Raw genomic sequence first — 22,059 nt, 5'->3', positions numbered from 1 at the left:
GAAAGTGAAAATGGCATCACCTACTGTCTGATTACTTTGACCAATTATCTGATCATTTGACGGGACTTGACTGCTGAAACTGTATTCCCAGACGGCTTATTTTATTTTTATCAACATAAAAAAATTAAGATTATGTCATTAAAAAAACAATGTCTCCAGTTAAGAGGCAGCTGAACACATCACATGTAAAGGAACCCATACTGTAAAGACGTGACTTCACAAAATCTCCAAAGTTGGGCTGATATTATAGTTGAAACCAGAACTTGACATGCACTACATAAAGACAGACATAATTTTGTTCACATTGTCTGATGTGAAATCAGAATAAACTTTTTTCTGTGTTAAGTCGGTCAGGATGACCAAATGTTTTCCTGTTTGCTAAATGCCAGAATAATGAGAAAGAGAAATTCTTTAAGGCAGTTTTTACTGAATATGTCAGAATGATCAGCCAGTCAGGAGCTTTTATGAATAAAAGCTGTTGATTAAGATGCGTTTGCAGTTTGCCACCATATACTGAACACAACAAACATGTGGAAGAAGGTTTTACTGGTTAGTTGGGACAAACGTTAAACTTTCTGGATCAGCTATAAAACCTTGAAAGCACCATTCACATGGTGGTGGCAGCAGCAGAATGTGGGGTTGCTTTTCTTCAGCAAAAAAAAACAAACAAAAAAAAACATGTGAGCTTGATGAAACTAAATTAAGGCCAATCCTGAAAGAAAGCATATTAGAGTGTGAAAAAGATTTGGGACTTAGGTGGAGCTTCACCAACCAGCTGACAAGTTAAAACATTAAAAATGTTATTTTTAAGAACTAAAAATAGCTGAGAATCTGTAACAAGACTTGAAAATTGATATTCACAGATGCTCTGCAACATCTGTCCGTCTCTATTTTTGCAAAGCCTGTATAAAATGTGAAAAACCTGTCCTCAATTCCCATCAATCTCACTGTAATGAACAACCACATGAAACCAAAATGAAATGCATTGACATTTCTGACTGTAAAGTAAAATGCAAAACATTTTGAGGAGTATGAATATGGAAATTGCTTTCATTACTGCAAAGATTAAGTGAAAAAGTGAAAACCAGTAACATCTGTGCTTCTCTAAAAAGTCAAAGTGACATTTTTAAAATTGTTTTTGTATATAGGATTAAGTGAGCCGCATATAATTTTACATTTCATTGTTCCTGAAAAGCATGATCTTGTTAATCAGCCTTTAGCTGCCTGGGCTACAATTTAAGTGCCTAATTCAAACTTATTCGTCTGCTGCTGAACGCTGACTTAGAACAGGATGTGACGTAGGTGGTTTCCTAATCTTCTTAGTTTAATTAATCTGGTCCAGGAGGCCCGGAGCTCCGCTTCTTCAGCCGCAACAGATTTAAAAGTGGATTTGGGTGCATGGAGAGATATCTGAGAGCCTGAGAGGAGCAGAAGCTGAAACTTCAACAGGTTGGAGTGATCTGAAAGCGGTCGTCTCCCCGCAGGATGCTGCTGCCGCTGCTGCTGCTGCCTCCGCGGATGTTTCGGGGCGCTGCGGCGCGACAGGTCGCTCCGAGGCTGACATACAGCTCAGCGGCGCATGCGCAGGTAAGGTCTGCTCTAGTGCACTGCGCAGAGGAGCACCAAAGTATCTTTAGACTTTGTTTGGCCTTTACTCTTCACAGCGAATGATTCAAAGACACAATTGTTAAAAGTATTATTGCAAACTTCAGCACAATTGTTTCCACTTTATAAGAAAGTCATAATATTAACAATGTGTTTATTATTGTTGGTTTGCCCAGGTGAAAAAAAGTATAGTTTAGCATATTTCAAACATACTTAAATTTGTGAAAGTACACTTTAAGTATAGTAAGTATTAAGTGTAGTACCTATAATTATATCTGAAGTACTAAAAGTATACTTGTACCAATTTCGAAATTAGAACTTTAAACTCACTTAGCCTATACCTAATTGTACCAAAATACGCTTTTAATATATTAAATAAAAGTATACTTTAATGGAACAAAATATATATTTGCCCAAGTGTAAATATACACTTTCTCAAGTATATTTAAAATATATTTTGTGTTAAAAAATATATGCTCAAAATAGAATTTTTTTAAAAATTCATTTAACACTACTTTAGATTATTAACTTTAGATTATTAATTTCAGTACGGCTTTTTTTCCGGAGCAGGAAGCAAAACTTCACAGCCGCGCTGTGAAGCCGCAAAAAAGCCGGTTGATCATCAATTGACATTTCACCATTTTTAAAGCAGGTGAACCACGAGTAAACTTGAGCTTGACACATAGCGTCATCCTTGTAAGCGGTCTTTAACATTTGAACGGTTTCCGATGCTTTTTTTTTTTTTTTTTTTTTCCCCGAGCAGGAAGCAAACTTCAGCCGCGCGCTGCTCATAGAACTTCTCCATGAAGAAAAACGACGACTGGACAAAACAGCGCTTCCAAAAAAATTCACTGCGGGTAGATGAAACCATCCACATCAACGCCGCTTGGCACACTGATTGAGAAGGCGTGGTTGAACAAATACCTAGCGGCAGAATCGTGTACTACGAAAACTGCGCGTGCAGCAGCGTCATTCTGGAAACTTTTGGGTAGCCCCTCGTAAGTACTGTAGTGTAGTTATGCATGTCATGCACAAAGTATGAATAAAGACTTATGAGTAATTAAAATTGTACTTTATTAGCAAATCAAAAATAAAAATTAAGTGTAATTTAAATACATTACTAATATATTAGTAGTATATTAAAAATATATTAAAAGTATATTTTTAATATAATTCTAGGATAGAAATAGTACACTCAATATGGAATATTTTTGGAATATTTCTCTTGAATACTACATAAAAAAAGTATACTTAAAGTATACTAAGTACAACTTGAAGTTGTTCCAAAAAAAGTACGTTGAGTATACTAAAGTATACTAAAAGTTGTAATTTAATACTATTTAAATACTACTAAAGTATACTAAGCACAAAAAAAGTTGTTCTAAAATAGTACAGTTTAAGTACATCAATCAAGGTATGCTAAAGTATGTTAAAATTTAGTATACTAAAGCATGCTTCTTTTTTACTTGGTTGTATCGCACATTTTGGAAAAACGTAAGCATTTATGTGCGTAAACAAAATGTGTATGAGGCAAATTTATGAAATTTGTTTAGTTTTTCAGAAAGCAATACGAAATCAACACAAAATCGAAAAGACTAATGTAAAGCAAAAATGTTGCTGTTGTACATTTTAGAAAACAATTACTAAACATGCAAATAAAAATATTAGTTTTTTTTTTATAAACCTTTGGTCAGTTTATTAGCAACTGGTGCGAACAAAAATCTATAAATGTTACATAAACCTGATAAACAGTTAACTTGGTGAAGCGCCACTCCACAAACCAGTTGATTATTTTAAAACAAGGTTCAAATAAGGTGAAAGACTGCAGCTTATGGGCTAACAGCAGGAATTTCCTAACAGCAGGTTTTGAAGTTTTTCTTGGACAGTAGAGGCTTATTTGCTTCCCTTCTCGAGGCTGGAGAGCAGAAACACATTCAGCAAGCTCTGCCCTGGTGGCAACGTGATCGCTTCATCTTGCTTTTAAAAGACGCCCAGGTCCCAGCTGGACCTAAATGTTCCTCAACAGCAGTTGAACCTCTGCATGAAGTTCTTGATGGTTCAATAAATTAATTTTGGTGCAGTGTTGCCAACAACACTATCCTTAGCTATAAAACTATTTTGATGCCAGTTCACGTTTCCTTTGCCAAAGAGCGACTTCAAGCACCATTTCCTTTAACTCGTCCATTCTGCAGCAATTGTAGCTCGGAGTGGCGAAGGTTAAAGTTCATTTTATAAAAATGACATGTATACATACATTTCTAGCTCTCTTTCCCTTTCACAGACGAAACCCATAAGGACAAAGTTTGGTCCTCTGAGTGATCAGGACCGAATCTTTACGAACCTTTATGGCCGGCATGACTGGAGGTTAGCAAACATTCATGCTCAGCTCATCCTCAGGCACATAAAGAACAAAAACACAGTAAAAAAATATGTTGATTTCAATTTGTTTTTATTCGTTTTAGACTCAAAGGAGCGCTCAAAAGAGGAGACTGGTATAAGACCAAAGAGATAATCCTGAAAGGACCCGAATGGATCCTGAACGAGGTGAAGATCTCGGGCCTCAGAGGCAGAGGGGGTGCAGGATTCCCCACTGGGATGAAGTGGAGCTTCATGAACAAACCCAGTGACGGCAGGTAAAAAGGACATCTTTCACCACATACAGCCTTAATGCTTTCCCAACATTCAGGTGCATTTCCTTCTTTCCCCTGTCCAGGCCAAAGTACCTGGTAGTGAATGCAGATGAGGGGGAACCTGGGACGTGTAAAGACAGAGAGATCCTGCGTCACGACCCCCACAAGCTCATCGAGGGCTGCCTAGTTGCTGGAAGAGCCATGGGGGCTCGGGCGGCGTACATTTACATCAGAGGAGAGTTTTACAATGAATCATCAAATCTGCAGGTAGGAATACAAACACTCGATTTTAAAAAAACCTTGGAAAAATTACAACTGTTCATATTTTCACTGCAGAATCATAAGCAAATACAAAAAAAAAAAGAATACAGGAGGCAATTTTTTTGGAAATGGCATTTAAACATTTCTGTCTCTTGCTCCCGTTTCTTCTTTTTGCATTGTGAGCCTCCACTTAAACTTTGCACTGATCCACTGGCACAAAATTCAAAACCTGTGATCTCTTACCCGGCCCTTACATTTTAAAGAAAGGTTTCCTTTCTTTTTCTTTTGAAAAGGTGGCTATTAATGAGGCATACAAGGCCAGGCTGATTGGGAAGAATGCCTGTGGCTCAGGGTATAACTTTGATGTGTTTGTGATGCGCGGGGCCGGCGCTTACATCTGTGGAGAGGAGACGGCACTCATTGAGTCTCTTGAGGGCAAGCAAGGCAAACCTCGTCTAAAGCCACCTTTCCCTGCAGATATAGGTGAGGTAAACGCTCCACAGCCTCTAATCACGTCCACTAATGACTGAAGAAACAGCAAACTGGGTAAAATTATAAAACTGTAGCTGCTACATCTCTGTGTTTCACATCAAGGCGTCTTCGGATGCCCAACAACAGTGGCCAACGTGGAGACCGTTGCTGTGGCGCCTGCGATCTGTCGCCGTGGCGGAGCTTGGTTTGCCAGCTTTGGGAGGGAGAGGAACTCTGGGACAAAGCTGTTCAACATCTCGGGTCACGTGAACTTCCCGTGCACCGTGGAGGAAGAGATGTCGATTCCTTTGAGAGAGCTCATCGAGAGACATGCAGGTGTGTGTTCAGTCCAGATCTTTGTCGATGTCTGCTTTACTGAGCTTCAAAATGAGTTGGTGCTTGATGCAGGAGGAGTGAGGGGAGGCTGGGGCAATCTATTAGGAGTGATCCCAGGAGGGTCCTCCACTCCCATCATCCCTCAGCATGTATGCAGCGACGTTTTGATGGATTTTGATGACCTGGTCCGCGCGCAGACGGCTCTGGGTACTGCAGCGGTTATCGTCATGGACAAATCGGTAAACGGACTGAATGATCTCACGCTGAACACACTGTTGGTGCTTACAGAGAGTGTGATTTGTTTCTTTTTTACTTCTTGCAGACGGATGTGATTCGAGCTATTGCACGTCTGGTTGAGTTTTATAAGCACGAGAGCTGTGGCCAGTGCACCCCCTGCAGGGAAGGTAAGGAACTGCAATGTGATGCTGCGTTTAATGTCATGTCTCTTGTTGAGCTATAGCTCAACGTAGGAGTGCTAAAGATTGTAATTTTCCCAAAATGAAAAGCACAAAACATTCATTTTATTTATTTATTTTTTTGCCTTCAGTTTAATTTTATACTTAATAAGACAAACATCCAGTGACTTCTACCCAAAACCAGGCTTGGGAAACTCAAATGTGTGCAGTTAATCTCTTTCAAGAAACAACTTCTGCAGGAACAGAACTTAATTCATGTTATATATAACATCATGTTATATTTTGATTCGTGTAAAGCTTTAATTTCTAATATTCGGTCACTTCTCAGTGATTTGCTTTCACCGCTCTCTCCTTCAGGAGTGGACTGGATGGACAAAATGATGTGGCGCTTTGTGCGAGGAGACGCAGCCGTGTCAGAAATCGACATGATCTGGGAGCTCAGCAAACAGATCGAGGGACACACCATTTGTGCCCTGGGAGACGGAGCGGCTTGGCCTGTTCAGGTGACGCATCGAGTGCTTACAATTAAATAAATTCAACATGGGACAATTTTTTTAAAAATTATTATTATTATTGAATCTCCACATCTTTAGGGTCTAATACGCCACTTTCGGACGGACATGGAAAACCGCATTGCTCAGCATAAACAGAAAAAGCCTCCAAGGAAGCAGGAGATTGAGATGATCTGAGCTGGGAAGTTTCCTGCATTTTATCCAACACAATAGTAAAAGAAATCCAAGTTATAAATTATTTTTGAAGCTAAAAGCTTTAGGAAACTATTGAATTCAGCCAGTTTCTGAAGCATATGGCATTTAGTTCCTTATCTGTCTGCAATGAGCTTAATAGAAATCCAATAAACACACAATCACCCCAATAATTTAGGTTTATTTCATAAAAGGATGAAATTTTGTAAGTTTACCACATGTAACGTATGACCTGTACAAAAGAGGAATTAGGAAAGAAAACCAACAAACAAACAGGGAGAGACACAAAAAAGGGCCAAAAGGTAGGAAAAACTACTCTAAAATAAAATGGTCATTGATGTATAACATCAAACTGATATTTTTTTTATAGCTTTAGACCATTTTTTTTTTAATCTGCTGCTGTTCTGATTGAATTCAAAGTAAAACGTGAGGCAGACTGCCGCTCATCTGAGCCTCTATACATCCAAAAAGAAAAGGAAGTCGTGCAAATGTTCATCTTCAACCTATAAAACATTAGTACGTCCACTTGCTTCCAAGAGCTGAATTCATTGTTCAAAATAGAGACGCAGCTGTCAAGAAGCTGTCCTCCATCAGAGAGATAAGTGGTGAGAAAAAATGAGGTCCTGTAGGATTGAAGAAAGCACTGAGAGACATTTCAGTTTCACGGCGCCATCCAGAAAGGAATGGACTGCTGCTGTGGCTGCGTTTTGGCACGAGTCGGCAGAGGCGGAGGGCCCCGGTAGCCCTGAGCCCAGCTCGAAGCAGTAGAGGTGGGTGGGTGGTTACCTGCCCCATGGTTACCAAGCCACGAAGCTTTGGACGAAGGGTGGTCTTCCTCTTCATCAGAGGAGTCGCCGGAGTACGCAACTAAACCGGATCGTAGTCTTTTCACCGGCGGCTCTGCAGGAAGGAGGAGAGCAACAACAAGAGACACAAGCAGCGCAACGAGGAGGAGAGAGGAGAAAACAACAGGCAGATTTCAAAAGTGGCAAGTCAATCATTTCAAACACGTTTTGGAGAAACAATAGACAAGTTAATGTTTATGTCAGAAGAGCAGAGGATGGGGGGGGCGCCCCGTCCGTTCGAGTAGCGGGACGGCACCAGAGGACCCCAATCAGCGTCCGGCATCGCCACAGAGACATATGGAAGAGAGGAAAAACACAGAGAAAAAGAGAAGAACACAAAAACAGGAGAGGTTCTTATTAGCAAGGACAGAAGAAAAACTACAAACAGTCCAGACTGATGATGTCATCAGAACGCAACATTACAGTTGCATTACAGTTTTAAACAAATGACTCACAAATGCTTAAAAGTAGAGAATTCGTCATTGCTGATCTGTGTGTTTCTGAGTCCTCCACCTTCTCAAATAAAGCTGGTAAAATCTGCTGCATCAAACCCGTCGCCACATTTAACCCCTCTGCATGTGCACTAGTGACAACTTTACTGAAAAGTCCAGTTTTTGTTTGTTTCTGTGGAGTACAAACTCCTTTTACTTGACTGCTTACAGGAATCAAAGGTAAAAAAGCAGATTACCGGATTTTCCACACTATAAGGCGTACCGGATTATAAGGCGCACCTTCAACGAATGGCCTATTTTAAAATGTTTTTCATATATAAGGCGCATAGAATAGACGCTACAGTTCGGGTTGCCTCGCGATTTGTTCCGTGCTCTACAAATGTGGATGTGTAATAATAAAGAAGTGGTCCCCCAGTACTTTATATAGTAGGCTGCCCCAGTCATTGTTTCACTCACAGTGTTGGTGTTGCGATATTGTGCCCAACTGCTTTCTGGGTAAGACAGACCAATTGACACGCTGCCGCCACTGTCTCCGTCTCTCTTGCCCTGCCCCCCTAGGCTTTAAATGTATAGTGGCTGGTCCCATGGTAACCCTAGTCGAAGCACCCCCGATGAATGTCTAAAGCCACTTTGTTGGCAGAAAGAATGTCAACAAAACAGTCCGACTAGAGTCGGCGAGGAGAGGCTTCCGCGACTAGGCCGGGGCGTGGGCGGACGATGGTCACCCTTCTCCATTCTCGCACAGCATGTTGGTGGAGAATGTGGTCCTAAATGACCTGCAGACGACCTGATTATCAGGTCGGTAGGTAGCTAGGTCAGTCAAACTTTATTAACAAATCAGTGTTCTGACAACTATCCCAGCATGCACCGCGCGCTTCTTCTACGGGCGAAAATGAAGTCGGTGGTTGCTTACCGTAGTTGCTAGTCCTGTTGTGGCTCAATATTGGTCCATATATAAGATGCACCGGATTATAAGGACCACTGTCGGCTTTTGAGGAAATTGAAGGTTTTTTAGGTGCGCCTTATAGTGCGGAAAATACGGTAGTTTTATAAAATTATCTTTTAACAGAAAACATCAAATAATAACCGTCATACTAATGTGTCTTACAGAGCAATGCATATAATGTTTTATAGTGGACCCCATGATTTAATTTGCACAAAATAAAGACTGCAATATATTCATAACTTCATTTAGGTTTTCATATACTGGAAGTTTTTATTCCAGTGACATGTATATATATATTACAAATTGTCAATACATTATTTATTAATGTTTTAATTTAACAAGCGTGGATGCATATTTTCTCAAAAGCATCTAATAACGACTCAGTTTGTAAAATAAAATAAAGGATTTTGTTCGACTGATACTTTTTTAAAATCAGGTTTTAAAGGATTCATTTGAACCCAAAATGCTGATCTTTTTAGTAGTCAGTGAACGCACCACACTTGAGTGGTGCGTTCACCAGTGCCAGATTCGCTGTGAGGCAAATCTGGCACTTTTACTGAAGCAATAATACTCAAAGTTAGCTGGTGTAGCTGTCAGAGGAAGCACAACAAGAAGCCATTACTTCCTATAATGTGTGACATCATTCAGATTGCAGGAGAGCAAGAGACTTCAGCAGATAACAGGAAGGCTAAAAGCTTTTCAGTTGAAACCTTTTGAGCTTTGAAACTGTCTTGGAAATCTCATCTTATCTCACTAATGGATTTAAATGACAACCTATCCCTACTGCAATAATTTTATCTTAGTTTTAAAATCACACACAGAGAAAGGCTAAAAGGAAATAAATTAGATGTTTTCTTATTATTATAATTCTTAAATAAAAATCAAAGATAGGCCAAAGTCAGAACCGCAGCTCCATAGGTTGGATTTAGGCTTCAAAATCCTGATTGGTGCATCTCTACTCAGAAGGTACGTCGAGCCGTAACAACATATCTGGAGATTTTGAGTCACATCAGCAAAATCCTCTAAGGAGAGGCTGGTTTCAGGCTGAATGAGCTAAAATATTTAACAATTTAGCAACAACGTGGATTTGTTTGGTTTCTGTGACCCATCAGCTCATCAATCTCCAGTAAAACCACAAACATTTGGACACAAGAGTTTTAGGAAAGATTACATCATTCTCCTTTTTACCTCTACATAATGGAGGAGAAAAAAACGGGACCGATCTTATAAAGTGTTACAGTCCGAGTCCTGGATTTGGGCAGGGATTTGTGAATCCGCAGGATAACGTTCTTACCCACAAAGGCTTGGTGTAGTCTCCTTTCCTCCATCTGGTGTCTCACTCCGTTCACACGCAGGGATGTTGGTGGAGGCATCATGTGCCGACTGGAAAAAAAACAAGATGGCGTAAATAATCTCCACTCTTTGACTTGTGTATATGGAGGACTGATCCTGCCAAAATTCACACTAAAAAATGTATTAATTGGGAAAATACAATAGATATATGATTATATACTTGATAATAAGTATATTTTGAAGTAAATAAATAAATGTTATTAATTTCCATATTTATTATTGCCAGGAAGTTTCTTGGAACCTGATTGGTTGAGCAGACCAATTAGCAATCTAGAAACGCCTGCCTCTTAACCATGCACTCGTTGGAACAAAAGTTTAAATAAATTAATTACTGAATAAGTGTGATAAGAAATAAATGAAAAAAATGATTACACCATATACACCTCTGGAAAAAATTAAGAGACCACGTAAAATGATCAGTTTCTCTGATTTTACTTTTTATAGGTATATGTTTGAGTAAAATGAACATTGTTCTTTTATTCTATGCAAAAATTTACTATTTGTGTAAAATGAGAAATGATAAAAATAACGAAAAAGATGCAGTGCTTTCAGACCTCAAATAAAACAAAATAATATTCATGTAGAAGCAACAACACTAACATTTTAGCTTAAGAAATCAATATTTGGTGGAAAAACCAGGAGGTTTTCAATGGGTTCAGAGTAGCTGGCTCTTAATTTATTTTCCAGAGCTGTATATTAATTTATTACAAATTTTACGTTTATATTGAATTATTATTTCTTCATTCATTTATTTACTGTTTTTTTTAGAAGAATCAGACTTCTGAATGTGTACACACCAAAACATAAAAAGTAAGGAGTACCTGTCCCTCTCACTCGCCGGGCCAGAGGAACTCTGCTGTGCGGGTCCTGAAGTCTCTGTGCTGCCCACTGAGAAGCCTGCACCTAAATTAGTCATATGAATGGGTCCATGCTATGAGCAGAAAAACACACAGTCACCATTAGCAGACATCTACTAAGCCCTGTCCTGACACTTCATCACTTCACCTATCAGGAGATTTCCCAGAGCCTGATTATTGGTTTTATTTGAACTGATACCTTTGTCTGAAAATCCATACAGTAGAAATTGATGAATAACACTGGAAATGAAGTAAACAGCATGCCGTACCATTTCAATCAAGCTACATTAAAGCATCGAAAAGGAGGCAAGATTAAAGTGAAAGATTTTACAGATGGAGAGAGGAGCAAAGGAGAGAAGTGTTAAAAACGATGAGATGCAGCAAAGTTTTCTGCTACCTGGTACCCGAGCAGGCCGCTGTCCCTCTCGTCCGGCACTTCCTCTGTGAAGCGTCTCTTCTGAGGGGGGTTGATCGGAGCAGCTTGGAGCGGCAGCTTGGGAGGCGCCGCAGGAGGAGCGAAATGTAGAGGAGGAAGAGTCTGCAGAGAGGAGGAAAACAAATCCACTGACAAAAACAACAACAACAAACCAGTACTACCGTATTTTCCGCACTATAAGGAGCACCTAAAAACCTTCAATTTCCTCAAAAGCCGACAGTGCGCCTTATAATCTGGTGCGCTTTATATATGGACCAATATTGAGCCACAACAGGTCTAGCAACTACGGTAAGCAGCCGCCGACTTCGTTTTCGCCCGTAGAAGAAGAAGTGCGCGGTGCATGCTGGGTTAGTTGTCAGAACGCTGGTTTGTTAATAACGTTTGACTGACCTAGCTACCTACCGACCTGGTAATCAGGTCGTCTGCAGGTCATTTAGCACCAAGTTCTCCACGAACATGCTGTGCGCAAACGGAGAAGGGTGACCATCGTCCGCCCATGCCCCGGCCCAGTCGTGGAAGGCTCTCCTCGCTGACCGGAGTCATTCTTTATGTCAACAAAGTGGCTTGAGACATTCATCCGGGGTGCTTCGACTAGAGTTACCAAGGGACCAGCCTCTATACATTTAAAGCCTGGGGGTTCGGGGGAAGAGAGACAGAGACTGCGGCGGCAGCGTGTCGGTTGATCTGTGTTACCCAGAAAGCAGTTGGGCACAATATCGCAACACCAACACCGTGAGTGAAACAATGACTGGGGCAGCCTACTATATAAAGTACTGGGGGACCACTTCTTTACAATGTGGATGTGTAATAATAGAGTACGGATCAAATTGGCAACCCAAACTGTAGTGTCTATTCTATGCGCCTTATAATTCGGTGCGCCTTATAGTGCAGAAAATACGGTACTTAAATCAAATTACAGTCTTTCCATTTCAAAGTTAATTGATCTGGTTTCAGTAAGTCTAATTTAAGATGATTAGTACTGATGATTGTGATAAAGCTGTAGGTGCTGGATGAGGTGGTATTTACAACCTTTTATGACCTTTTAAGAGACCCTCATAACACTGCAGCCTACAGACATCTAACGATGAGTTGTATCAGATCAATGATTCAGTTGAATTTCTTACATTTTATTCTTTCCATCTTTTATTTTACAGCAACTTGAGAGGTTTCCGTTTTGTTATTTTTGATAAATATGTCCAAGTTTAATAACATGAGAAAACCGTAATTTTCTGTTTAAGTGAAGCAAAACTGATAAATTTTTTTTATGTTAAGGGAAATTTAGCCCTTTATGTTATGGAAAGACGGTCGACCCTTTTGAGACAAGAGAAAACTTAAGCTTTTAAGAAAATGGCTGCTTATCAATTGTTAGTGAATGAAGAGGATTAATCAACTTGTATCTCCACTATACTCACTTTGCTTGTGTCTGCAGTTTGGATGTGTGTAAGCTATTTCTGATCATTTAAATAATTTGCGTGAAACAATTCAGACCCCATGAACAGAGAGATGTTCATACAGCAGTAGTCTGTGGTTGCTCTTGAAGAAACTTTGCTCCATACAGAGCACTAATTCACAACAGAACTCAAAATCAATCGTTTTTATTGGCATCAAAATTTTTTTTAACATGTTACAGTTTTTCTGTGTTGCTCTCCATCTTTGTTGCCACATCCTCGCCTTCAAGTTTCTGCTGCTCCGTCATGCAGCTCAGCTGAATGATCACTAATAAGGTGAAGTTTGAGGAGTTTGTAAAGTGTGTAAATTTCTAAACAGAAACTCATAAAGTGCATTTTGCATCTCTACTTGGACCGTTTTTCTTTCCCGTTCTAGAATCCCTCCACATTTGTTTCTGTATAAACTGACTTCGCTTCAGGATGGCCAGTTGCGCCCTCAGCTGGATGGAGGCCAAATTACAACACTAAAAGAAGGTCTAAGAGGCTAATTGGTTGTAACAAATTTTAATGTACTAAATCATTAATCCACAATTAGTCATTAAATGTTTGCACATGGGCTTCTCTCTGCTGGTTTGAAAGAGGCTGAAGAGAGCTGTGAGTTTTTCAAGCTGCAGTTTAAATGCGCTCCTACCTGATGCAGAGAGTCTGGAGCTGAAGTGGGAATTGGAGCCAGAATGGGAGCAGGGACAGGCGCCAGAGTAGGAGCAGGGATGGAAACAGCAACAGGAGCAGGAATCGGCGCAGGTAGAGGGGAGGAGCTTGGACGTATGGGGTACTGAGAAGGCACACCGGCAGGCATGACTGGAGGTACAGGAGGTGGGACCGTGTAGGTAGGTGGGACAGGTTGGGGCTGGGGCGGTGGGCCAGGCACGCTGTAGCTCGGCTGGAATCCAGCTGGAGGATAGTAAGGGGGCTGAGGGGGAATCCCGTTCACTACTGGAGGCTGCGAAAACCCTGGTGGAGGAAGAGGAGAGGCACACACCAAGTCAATGGCTTTGATGCACCGAGGATGCTACATGTGTTAGACACATGAGCAAACAGTAAACTGGCTTCATAAAATAAATACTGAGTTGAATTGAGATTTACAGCAGACCAATACGAATCACTTTAAAGAAACGAAAGTAACATTTTCCAAATTTGAGCTAGGACTTTACGTTGCGCAGAAAAGCTGGGAGTACCTTGTTGCGTTGGCATCATTGTGTTCATTTGACTAAGGTAACGGGAATACTCTGCATGAACCTGCGAGGAAAAAATTGCTTTTAGATTCAACCAACTGGCATTTAAGAGAACATAGCAGAGAACTCACACTTCCTCTAAACCTCTACAATTCATGCTGCGTTTTGCAGAAGGCTGTGTTTGCAGAAAATACCTGTGGTTTCAGGCAGAGGAACGAAAATGCTTCTGTAAATGATGTGTGCAAATTATTATCTCAGTGGAAGATCTGTAGAAGCCACAGGACCTTTTTTTTTTAAAACAACTTTGTAAGAAACCCTCCAACAGTAGCCACAAATAATAGTTTAAAACAGTGTTTGAAATGTCAGTGTGGCTATTCAGAGGTAAACTGAGGTTGATGATATTTGATAAATCCACAGAAATAATGCTTAGCAATGTATTTTTTATTGCTTATAGTTCTTAACTAGGTCTGCCGAGTAATGACTGTCATGTTTGAAATATCGCTTCGGAGAACTTTCATGTAATATTTGGCTTGGCGACGCCTCCTACACAGAGGTAAGAACAAATGTTCGCTTTAGGAAATACACCTCTACGATTTTTACGCCCCGTTTTCAAGTCTAAGTGTAAACTTGACCTTTCAATGTCACAAACTAGAATGGGGCGTTGCACAAGATGATAGTAAGAAGCGTCAAAATTCGGGGAATTGTCCCATTATCAGTTTGTGAAAATTCACTTTAAGGTAATTTTAGCATTTATTTGTAATCCTTTACCAGTTTTCGACTGTGAAACTAAACTTGAAAATATTGACCCATCCATTCAAAACATTCTGGTACATTCATGTAACCGGACGCTTCTATTAATTCAATGAATTCACCCCATCAAAGGGCCCTAATAACCCTCTAATTAAGACTTAATTATCACTAAAAACAAGGCAAAGCAAATTGTTGACTTAGTACTTAATGACTCATAATTACATGGGAAATGCGAGGTGTAAACGAAACGTACAAAACATTTGACAGTGTCAGTAATTGCTGCACTCACCGTCAGAAGGAGATTCTCACACAGGGTTTTTGCTGCAGCCAGTCCTTCTGGTTTAGGATGACTGTGGAGGAAAACGTCAACATTTAGTTTCACTGCTCAATGGATGCACGATTTCCCCCAGTGTATTATAAGCCTGGCGGGCCACCAGGCTTTACTTGTGCCCCCCACCAGGCATAGCATTGTGTATTTATTTACGTTTATTTTAAAATGTTTGCATTTTTGAAGACTTTATAGTTGGTTTTCAGGTATTAATCTTCCAATCTTTTAACAACCCATAATTATCAAGTGATATTTTCAAATGTCCCGTCAACTTTAAAAAATGTTTAACTCTAAAACATGATGGGCCGCTGGATGAATGACTGCCCTAGCGCCCAACCAGCAGGCTTAGTAAGTTTTCTGGGGAAAACCTTGGGATGGATAAATTAACAGTGAAGGAATGGACAGGAAGGTTCTCAAAGCATCATAAACCCGAGTATAAAATACAAAATGAACATTAAACTTAAAATAAAAACATAATACAGACTAACTGCTTTTATTTAAAAAGATAAAATACTTGTTTTATTACTTATAATTAGGTCTTGTAACAAAGATCCACACAAACCATCTTCTAAATTTAGTAGTAGTTGATAATAAATAAATGGTTCATTAGATGCAGAGTCTGCAGTTGGCATGATGCTTAGGAATGAAAAGATTATTACTCTTATTATCGTGATAATATTTTCACTTTAAAATTAAATTAATATTAAACCTGTGTGTGGTAATTGCAATATTAAAAACACTGAGTAAAAAAACGGAATAAATGTAGATTTAGTTGAGCAAGGAAGACTTTTTAAAAAATGTTTATGACTTTGCAGAAACCAGCCTGAGTAGTCGACTGATCTGCCACACTAGCTCCTTAACAGAATTGTTGATGTTTCCAAATAATCTGTTTTAAAACTAATTTCACTTGTTTTTAACTTCCTAGATTGCTCCACAGGACTGTCAAAACTAAAGTTTTTTTGGTAACACTTTATTTGAAGGGGGGTGAATAAGACTGACATAACACATGTCATGAACATGAATAAGCCTTCATGAATATTTATGACTGTTGTCATAAAGCGTCATTCGGTAAATTATGACACTTTTGATACAAAGTTGACATTATTCAAAATGTCTTTGTTATGACAACTTGACATTAACCAATAAATCATTACTGATATAAATTTGTTATAAAAGTATTACTGATTGCACTTAAAAAATTAGTTATTATGTTATTAAAGGTAAAGTTTAAACAGTAATGATTTCTTGGTTAATGTCAAGTTGTCATAACAAAAACATTTTGAATAATGTCAACTTTGTATCAAAAGTGTCATAATTTACCGAATGACGCTTTATGACAACAGTCATAAATATTCATGAAGGCTTATTCATGTTCATGACATGTGTTATGTGATGTTTATGAAAGTGTTTGTCATTTTATTCACCCCCCTTCAAATAAAGTGTTACCGGTTTTTTTTTTTTTGTCTGAAATAGTGATGAATACGGATACAGCAGATTAACTGAGACAGAACTTCCTACAAACCTTTACGATAATCACTTCTGAAGTGTGATGAACTTCAAAAATGATATTTTCATGCAGGGTATCTACGCTACAACAGTTTCATCTAAAACAGTCTGAATTATCGAGCCAATTTAATTCAGACACAAATCGGTGTGTTGCCGATTTGTGAGCAAAGCTGACCAGAGCTGGAGTTGCAGATTTTTTATTACACCATGCTGAATCCTCCAGGATTTAAATCTGTTTCCATGATGCAGCTTTCCTTGCCAGGATTCTGTATTTCTATCAGCTGTGTCAAGCACACTGTGAGTGAAGCGCATCCACGCCGAGCGGTTTGTGGCGAGAGCAGAGCTCTATTTTCCCTTTGCAAGGCAGAACAAACAACTACAGATGCACACATAATAAAATACAAATGAGCCTTTTTCAGAGCTCTGTGCTGCAGGTTTTTGGTGAAGCTGAGGGGAAAAAGAAAACAGCATTGATGACAGAGGCAGAGCAGCTTCATGGACTTCACAGAGATTTTTCAGAGGAAGAACAAACGCAAACAAAAATCAGCTGCTGCCAAATCAGAAACAAACTGAGAGACTCCTCTGCGTTTGAATTAATAACGAAATTATTTCATGTGCATCAGAGCCACTGTGTTTATCCCTTAAAGAGGTTTCAATTTAGTGCATTATAGTCAAAGTATTAGTCCTGCAATATTCATGGTTATGCAAGATTAAATATGCCTCCTTCAGACTGCTGAGTTTGGATCCAGTAAATTTTTAAAGGCAGATAAATGGAGGCCAGTGACGATCTTGATGTCACTAAGATAGAAAGCCAGACAGAAAGAAGAGGTGGACCACAAAGAGGATGAGGCTTAAACCAAGAGACAGACACCAGACTCACACCATGAAGGTCAAAGATCAACATAAATACATAAATAATTTAGACTAATTTAAGCTCTCTCCTCTTTCTAAAGTTATTACTCATTAAAAAGTATTATTCACTGGAGACTCTCTCATCAGGGCGGTTAGTAGATCTAATCTTTTACATTTTTGATGTGTCACATTTACATCTGTAGTCATTTTATTATGTGGGCGTTTATGTGAAAATGAAGGCAACTTAATAAATTTAGAGCAGAAGGTGATGCTGCAGAAAGCAGAGGGGGATTAAAATCATTGACTAATCATTTAACATTTTGACTGATTCATTAGTTCAGCTTTCTTTTTTCTTAACTTAGGTATAGCTTGATACCAAGAGCCTCACATTAGAGTGAGATAATTCACAGTTTAATGTTATTTTACGAAACGTTCTGCGATCCAGACTCACCTAATGTAAATGTACATGGGTTCAAAAGCCTCGCGTCCAGATGCAGGCTCTAAACAGCCCGATCCTTTTCCTCTGAGGAAAACTTTGGCCCCAGTCTCGGCCTGAATGTGCTGCAGATAGGAGCAGGCGGGGCCCTCCACCCGTTCTTTGACCACAAACCCCGGGACGGCGTGCTCCAGGCCCACAAAGATCTTATCCTGAACGTAATGCATCTAAAAACAAGGAAGAACAAAAGACATAGAAGGAATAATTTTTTTTAAAAAGAACAACAAATGATTACAATAAGCTGTTTCTTTCAGAATTGCAGAACTTTTAAAAATGGAAGACATTTGTAACAGGACGTTACAACCTCGGGAATGTTTGAGACGTACAACATAAGATGATTAATAACTCATTGATTACATTAAAACAATCTAAAACTGTGTCAATTAAATTATATGCTTAAACAAAAACGCTCTCGCCAAGTTTTCTGGCATTTTGCAAATAAAAACACTTTTGATGATGCCAGCTGACCTAAAACAAGAAAAGTTTAGTTTGATTTATCTCCAGAAAAAAATTTGAATGTCTCTCTTTACTAGGTGTATGAACACACACCTGATAAATGTTTTCTAAATTTAAGCATTTAATCAACCATTCAATTGCACTTTATTGCAAAAGTGTGCAGTTTGAGTATCAAGCATTTCAAGGATTTTAAACAGAAATCAAGTACTTTCCAAACCTTGAAAACGCCTCATTGAAATTCAAGTATTTTCAAGGATTTTAAGCCACAGAACAAAAACAGTCCACCTCCACCTCTCTTCACAAAAGAGTTTGATTTTGAAAATAAATAAGTTTTATAACCAGCAGCTGCAAAGCTGAACTAAAACTCAGCCGTCTGCTGACAAACCAACTCACCCCTGACTGAAAGTGAGGTTTGTGGTTTGTCGCCGGGGGCAGCGTGGGTGCAGGTGGGTTGTGTTGTTGGTAGACGGTGACCGAGGCTCCACTGGGGGAGAAAGATGGGGCGGCTGATGAAGCCGTTGCAGCTTTTACGACACCGTTAGTGATGATTTCCTTGATTCTATTAACTGCTCCTGAAAAATGAGGGGAGAAAAAAAAAGATCTGAATTACCACCTGAATCTGACATACATTCACAAAAATAGGCCACGGTGTATTTGCAGAGTACTAACTGTCGACAAGCTCTCTCGTCTGTCCTTGAACATGCAGATACAACGGTCGGTCCCTGTGAGGAATGTGCAGAAACACACCGAATGAATAAGCATGGAAAGTGTTAAGTAGTAGTGAAAACAAATGACTAGATTATTCACCCTAACAATGCTTTGTTCTTTTCATCTGCAGTCATGTACCGCCCTCTGGTTGAAACTGCAGCTCCGCTCACTTTACTGATCTGCAATCAAGTCACATGGTTGGTAACAAAGACGTCAGAGAACAGTCGACTTCAACACGTAAGATTTCCTGCCAACCTCTTCCTGCGTCTGTCCGCGTGTGAGGAGATTTCGACAGGACAGAGGGACATCGTTGATCTCGACTTCGGCGACCACCAGGTCGTCTTTGGCTTTTGTTGGGGCAGGAGGCTTCCCAGCACCAACAATCTGACAAAAGAAGGACAACGATGCAAAATATAAAACTGTACTTCTAAGAAATATTTTAAATATTTATTTTAATTTACCTATTTTTAGAGAAAGTAGCTGCTAATGTTTGAAAGAAGGCAGAAACTTCAGGAAAGACCCAACTCTGCATCTCTGGCCTTACAGCATTTTCTATCATAAAACTGATTCCTCTGTTTCAAATATGAATATGAGCAAATATGTGGCTGGGCGCTAGGGCAGTCATTCATCCAGCAGCCCGCCGTGTTTTTGAGTTAAAAAATGTTTAAATTTTACAGGAAATTTGAAAATATCACTTGATAATTATGTGTCATTGAAAGACTGGCAGATTAACACCTGAACACCATCTATAAAGTCTTGAAAAATGCAAACATTTTAAAAAGACTTAAGTAAATAAGCAATGCTTAGTCTGGGTGGGGGCACAAGTAAAGCCTGGTGGCCCGCCAGGCTTACAACCCTGAATATGTATATCATGTTTGTACAGCTGCCCAAATAAATGAGTCAAAGTCCCCCACTTATGAATTATCCACGTCTAGCTTTACATCTGGAGTCAGGCACATATTTGTGCATCCAGGCAAAGATCACCAGCTTCTTTACAACATCTCAATCTACTGCGTAAGAATCAAAGATGTTCCTCAAAATTAAGTCCAGATGATTTCTTCAGCACCATACAATTCCAGACACTTTATTCACATATAATACTTTAGTAAACCCAAAGTAGCAGAATTTTTAGAACAAAGGTTTGTCAGGAACTTGATGATATTTCTATAGTGGTCATTCTTTGCATGTAGAAGAAAATAAAATAGTACTGAAGGCCTAATGAATGGATAATGAACAGAAGGAAGTATGAACGAATTGGTGGATAAACTAAGACACCTTATGAATGAATGGACTAAAAAGGGGGAACAAACAAACGAATGGGTAGATTACTGTAATAAATGGACAAATAAATTATTTCCCAGTTTTTTTCCTGTGTTACAAATCTACAAATTACTGCATTTGTGCAAACAACAAGTCAGGCTTCACTCTCAAACACATAAAGTCACCAAATAAAATATTTATAGCTAAAGCGCTAAATATATAGATGTATATTCCAACGCTTTAATTCCCATATCATCAACATCAACCTTAACTTTGACACAGATAATGTATAAGTTATGTGTAGATAGCGTAGACTACATACTTTAAAAAACTTAGTAGCAAATATTAATCAACAGTCAAGTTGCAAGGTTATGAGATAATGTGTACATGTTAAAATCAGCATTTCAAAATCTTATCTCAAATGTTGCCAAGTGTTTACTATGATCTGAAATAAATGCAATTCAATGTAAACAGAAATACAAACCATCTCAAAGTTGCTGTTTTTTTTTGGTTTTTTTATCAATTTACTCGTAGATTTCCAACAGGCATGTATTTCTTTACCTTGTCAGATGGTAGCGGGGAGCTAATTTGAGACGGTTTGAGTTTCCCTTTGGCCACCAGCATAGCGTTGATCTTGGCAGCCACGGCCGCTGCAGCATCCAGAGCCCCGCAAGGCGCAGCCTCAGCCTCCCTCATCCCGCCGGAGCCTCCAGTCCCAGCGTCGGGCTGGTCCCACTTGCTGCGGCGCCTGAGAAAGCAGAAAGTGGGGGAAATCATTTCTAGGAACAGCTGTAACTTTAGTATGCTAGCATTAGCTCCTGCTAATAACTAAAACGGTAAATTGATATTAGTATTGATGTAAAAGCTGGTCTAAGATTGCCTTTAAATGAATCACAATGGCGTTAGTTTTATTGTTATTCAAGGGCCCCTAACGTGAATCACAATAGAAGAAGTCAGACAGAACACCGACATGATTACATAATAAGGCTAACATTAGCAGGTTAGCCGCGGCTAACTGAAGGCATTTAAATTTCATGTAATATTCCACAGAAATACACATAAACAGTTAGCTTGTACACCTACCCGCTGCTTTGGGTTCCACAAAAGGACATTAATGTCACGTCAAATCCTAATTCGTCTCACAACGCAAACAAAATTGTATGCTTGGAACCTCCTTCGGGTTCTGCACGGTTCCTTCAGCTGGCAGTGGCTGTTTGCTCTCCGCTGCTTTCTTTCCCCCGTCGTTTCCGCCTCCGGTCTTGTCCCAGATCAACACAGTTCCCAAATAATTCCACTAGATGGCGATAAACACAAACAAAAAGTCCTCGACGTTCCAGTAGGCTGCGACTGCCACGGCTACTTCTGACCCCCTTCTCGTCGCCTTTGGGTCACACTTGGCGAGGTGAAATAAAAACCTGTAGTGCAATAAAAAGGGGAAGGATTTCGTTGTCGGACTTGCTTCAGGGTTCAGGTAAGTTTTACCACTTGCTACAACTTTAAATGTCTTCAAAATGCATGCAACTTTAGTTAGCTTTTTTTCCCCTAAATTATAACGAAGTTTAATCTTAAAATCTAAAAATCAACTGCATTGTAAGTGGCTTGTTCCTGCTTGATTTGTATTTTTATTGGGTTTGTTATCATAAAGTTGACTTATAAATGTTTTTCATTTGAATTTGGTTTTTAAGAACAGGTTTAAACCTTTTGCCAGAACTTAAAAGTGATCAGCTGCTTCCTTATTATAATTTTTTAAAATTATTATTATTTTCAC

The 22,059-nt window shown here is 39.3% G+C and overlaps 3 protein-coding genes across 6 annotated transcripts in view; 2 read left to right on the top strand and 1 right to left on the bottom strand.

Moving 5' to 3' along the window:
* Window positions 1–1,319: 1,319 nt before the first annotated feature.
* LOC103478105 (NADH dehydrogenase [ubiquinone] flavoprotein 1, mitochondrial-like) lies at window positions 1,320–7,818 on the top strand. 2 transcript variants are annotated; one of them, XM_008431623.3, is made up of 10 exons: window positions 1,320–1,587; window positions 3,887–3,969; window positions 4,068–4,238; window positions 4,319–4,502; window positions 4,790–4,979; window positions 5,091–5,228; window positions 5,316–5,542; window positions 5,626–5,707; window positions 6,077–6,222; window positions 6,313–7,818. In XM_008431623.3, exons 1-10 carry the CDS (start codon window positions 1,486–1,488, stop codon window positions 6,406–6,408), a joined length of 1,419 nt encoding a protein of 472 aa, XP_008429845.2. In that variant the 5' UTR covers window positions 1,320–1,485; the 3' UTR covers window positions 6,409–7,818. The 2 variants fall into 2 exon arrangements, with proteins under 2 accessions (XP_008429845.2, XP_081453607.1); XM_081597481.1 differs by having other exon boundaries at window positions 5,091–5,303; window positions 5,376–5,542.
* On the bottom strand, window positions 6,589–21,527 carry khdc4 (KH domain containing 4, pre-mRNA splicing factor). Of its 3 annotated transcripts, none has more exons than XM_008431624.3 (14): window positions 21,375–21,526; window positions 20,853–21,039; window positions 19,287–19,415; window positions 19,131–19,210; window positions 18,993–19,045; window positions 18,717–18,895; window positions 17,823–18,034; window positions 14,975–15,035; window positions 13,939–13,999; window positions 13,392–13,714; window positions 11,274–11,414; window positions 10,841–10,950; window positions 9,961–10,049; window positions 6,589–7,323 (listed from the first exon to the last, which is right to left on the bottom strand). In XM_008431624.3, the coding sequence occupies exons 1-14, from the start codon at window positions 21,401–21,403 to the stop codon at window positions 7,085–7,087; spliced, it is 1,893 nt and encodes a 630-aa protein (XP_008429846.2). In that variant the 5' UTR covers window positions 21,404–21,526; the 3' UTR covers window positions 6,589–7,084. The 3 variants fall into 3 exon arrangements, 2 of the variants coding, with proteins under 2 accessions (XP_008429846.2, XP_017164924.2); XR_014083973.1 differs by having other exon boundaries at window positions 7,271–7,323; window positions 10,841–10,922; window positions 21,375–21,527; XM_017309435.2 differs by lacking the exon at window positions 6,589–7,323 and having other exon boundaries at window positions 9,907–10,049; window positions 10,841–10,922; window positions 21,375–21,527.
* Window positions 21,528–21,672: 145 nt separating this feature from the next.
* kcnj14 (potassium inwardly rectifying channel subfamily J member 14) overlaps window positions 21,673–22,059 on the top strand; it is a 37,564-nt gene continuing 37,177 nt past the window's right edge. Inside the window, exon 1 of the mRNA XM_008431614.3 lies at window positions 21,673–21,762. The gene's annotated coding sequence lies outside the window, so the exon portion shown is untranslated. The remainder of the gene's footprint in view (window positions 21,763–22,059) is intronic.

This window comes from Poecilia reticulata, chromosome 16 (genome assembly GCF_904066995.2).
Source record: "Poecilia reticulata chromosome 16, P_reticulata-male-v2, whole genome shotgun sequence".
Taxonomy (NCBI): domain Eukaryota; kingdom Metazoa; phylum Chordata; class Actinopteri; order Cyprinodontiformes; family Poeciliidae; genus Poecilia; species Poecilia reticulata.
The sequence above is the reverse complement of the archived record's forward strand: the minus strand, read 5'-3'. Positions and strand labels throughout refer to the sequence as shown.

What these genes read in the sequence shown, in the direction of transcription:
- LOC103478105 (XM_081597481.1), top strand. Translation starts at nt 1,486, where the DNA reads ATGCTGCTGCCGCTGCTGCTGCTGCCTCCGCGGATGTTTCGGGGCGCT. An exon ending in TATGGCCGGCATGACTGGAG is followed by an intron (nt 3,970 to 4,067) that starts GTTAGCAAACAT and finishes TATTCGTTTTAG; the next exon opens with ACTCAAAGGAGCGCTCAAAA. An exon ending in GTGCACCCCCTGCAGGGAAG is followed by an intron (nt 5,708 to 6,076) that starts GTAAGGAACTGC and finishes TCTCTCCTTCAG; the next exon opens with GAGTGGACTGGATGGACAAA.
- khdc4 (XM_008431624.3), bottom strand. Translation starts at nt 21,403, where the DNA reads ATGTCCTTTTGTGGAACCCAAAGCAGCGG. An exon ending in AAGAACAAAGCATTGTTAGG is followed by an intron (nt 19,046 to 19,130) that starts GTGAATAATCTA and finishes CATTCCTCACAG; the next exon opens with GGACCGACCGTTGTATCTGC. An exon ending in GTGAGAATCTCCTTCTGACG is followed by an intron (nt 14,000 to 14,974) that starts GTGAGTGCAGCA and finishes TTTTCCTCGCAG; the next exon opens with GTTCATGCAGAGTATTCCCG.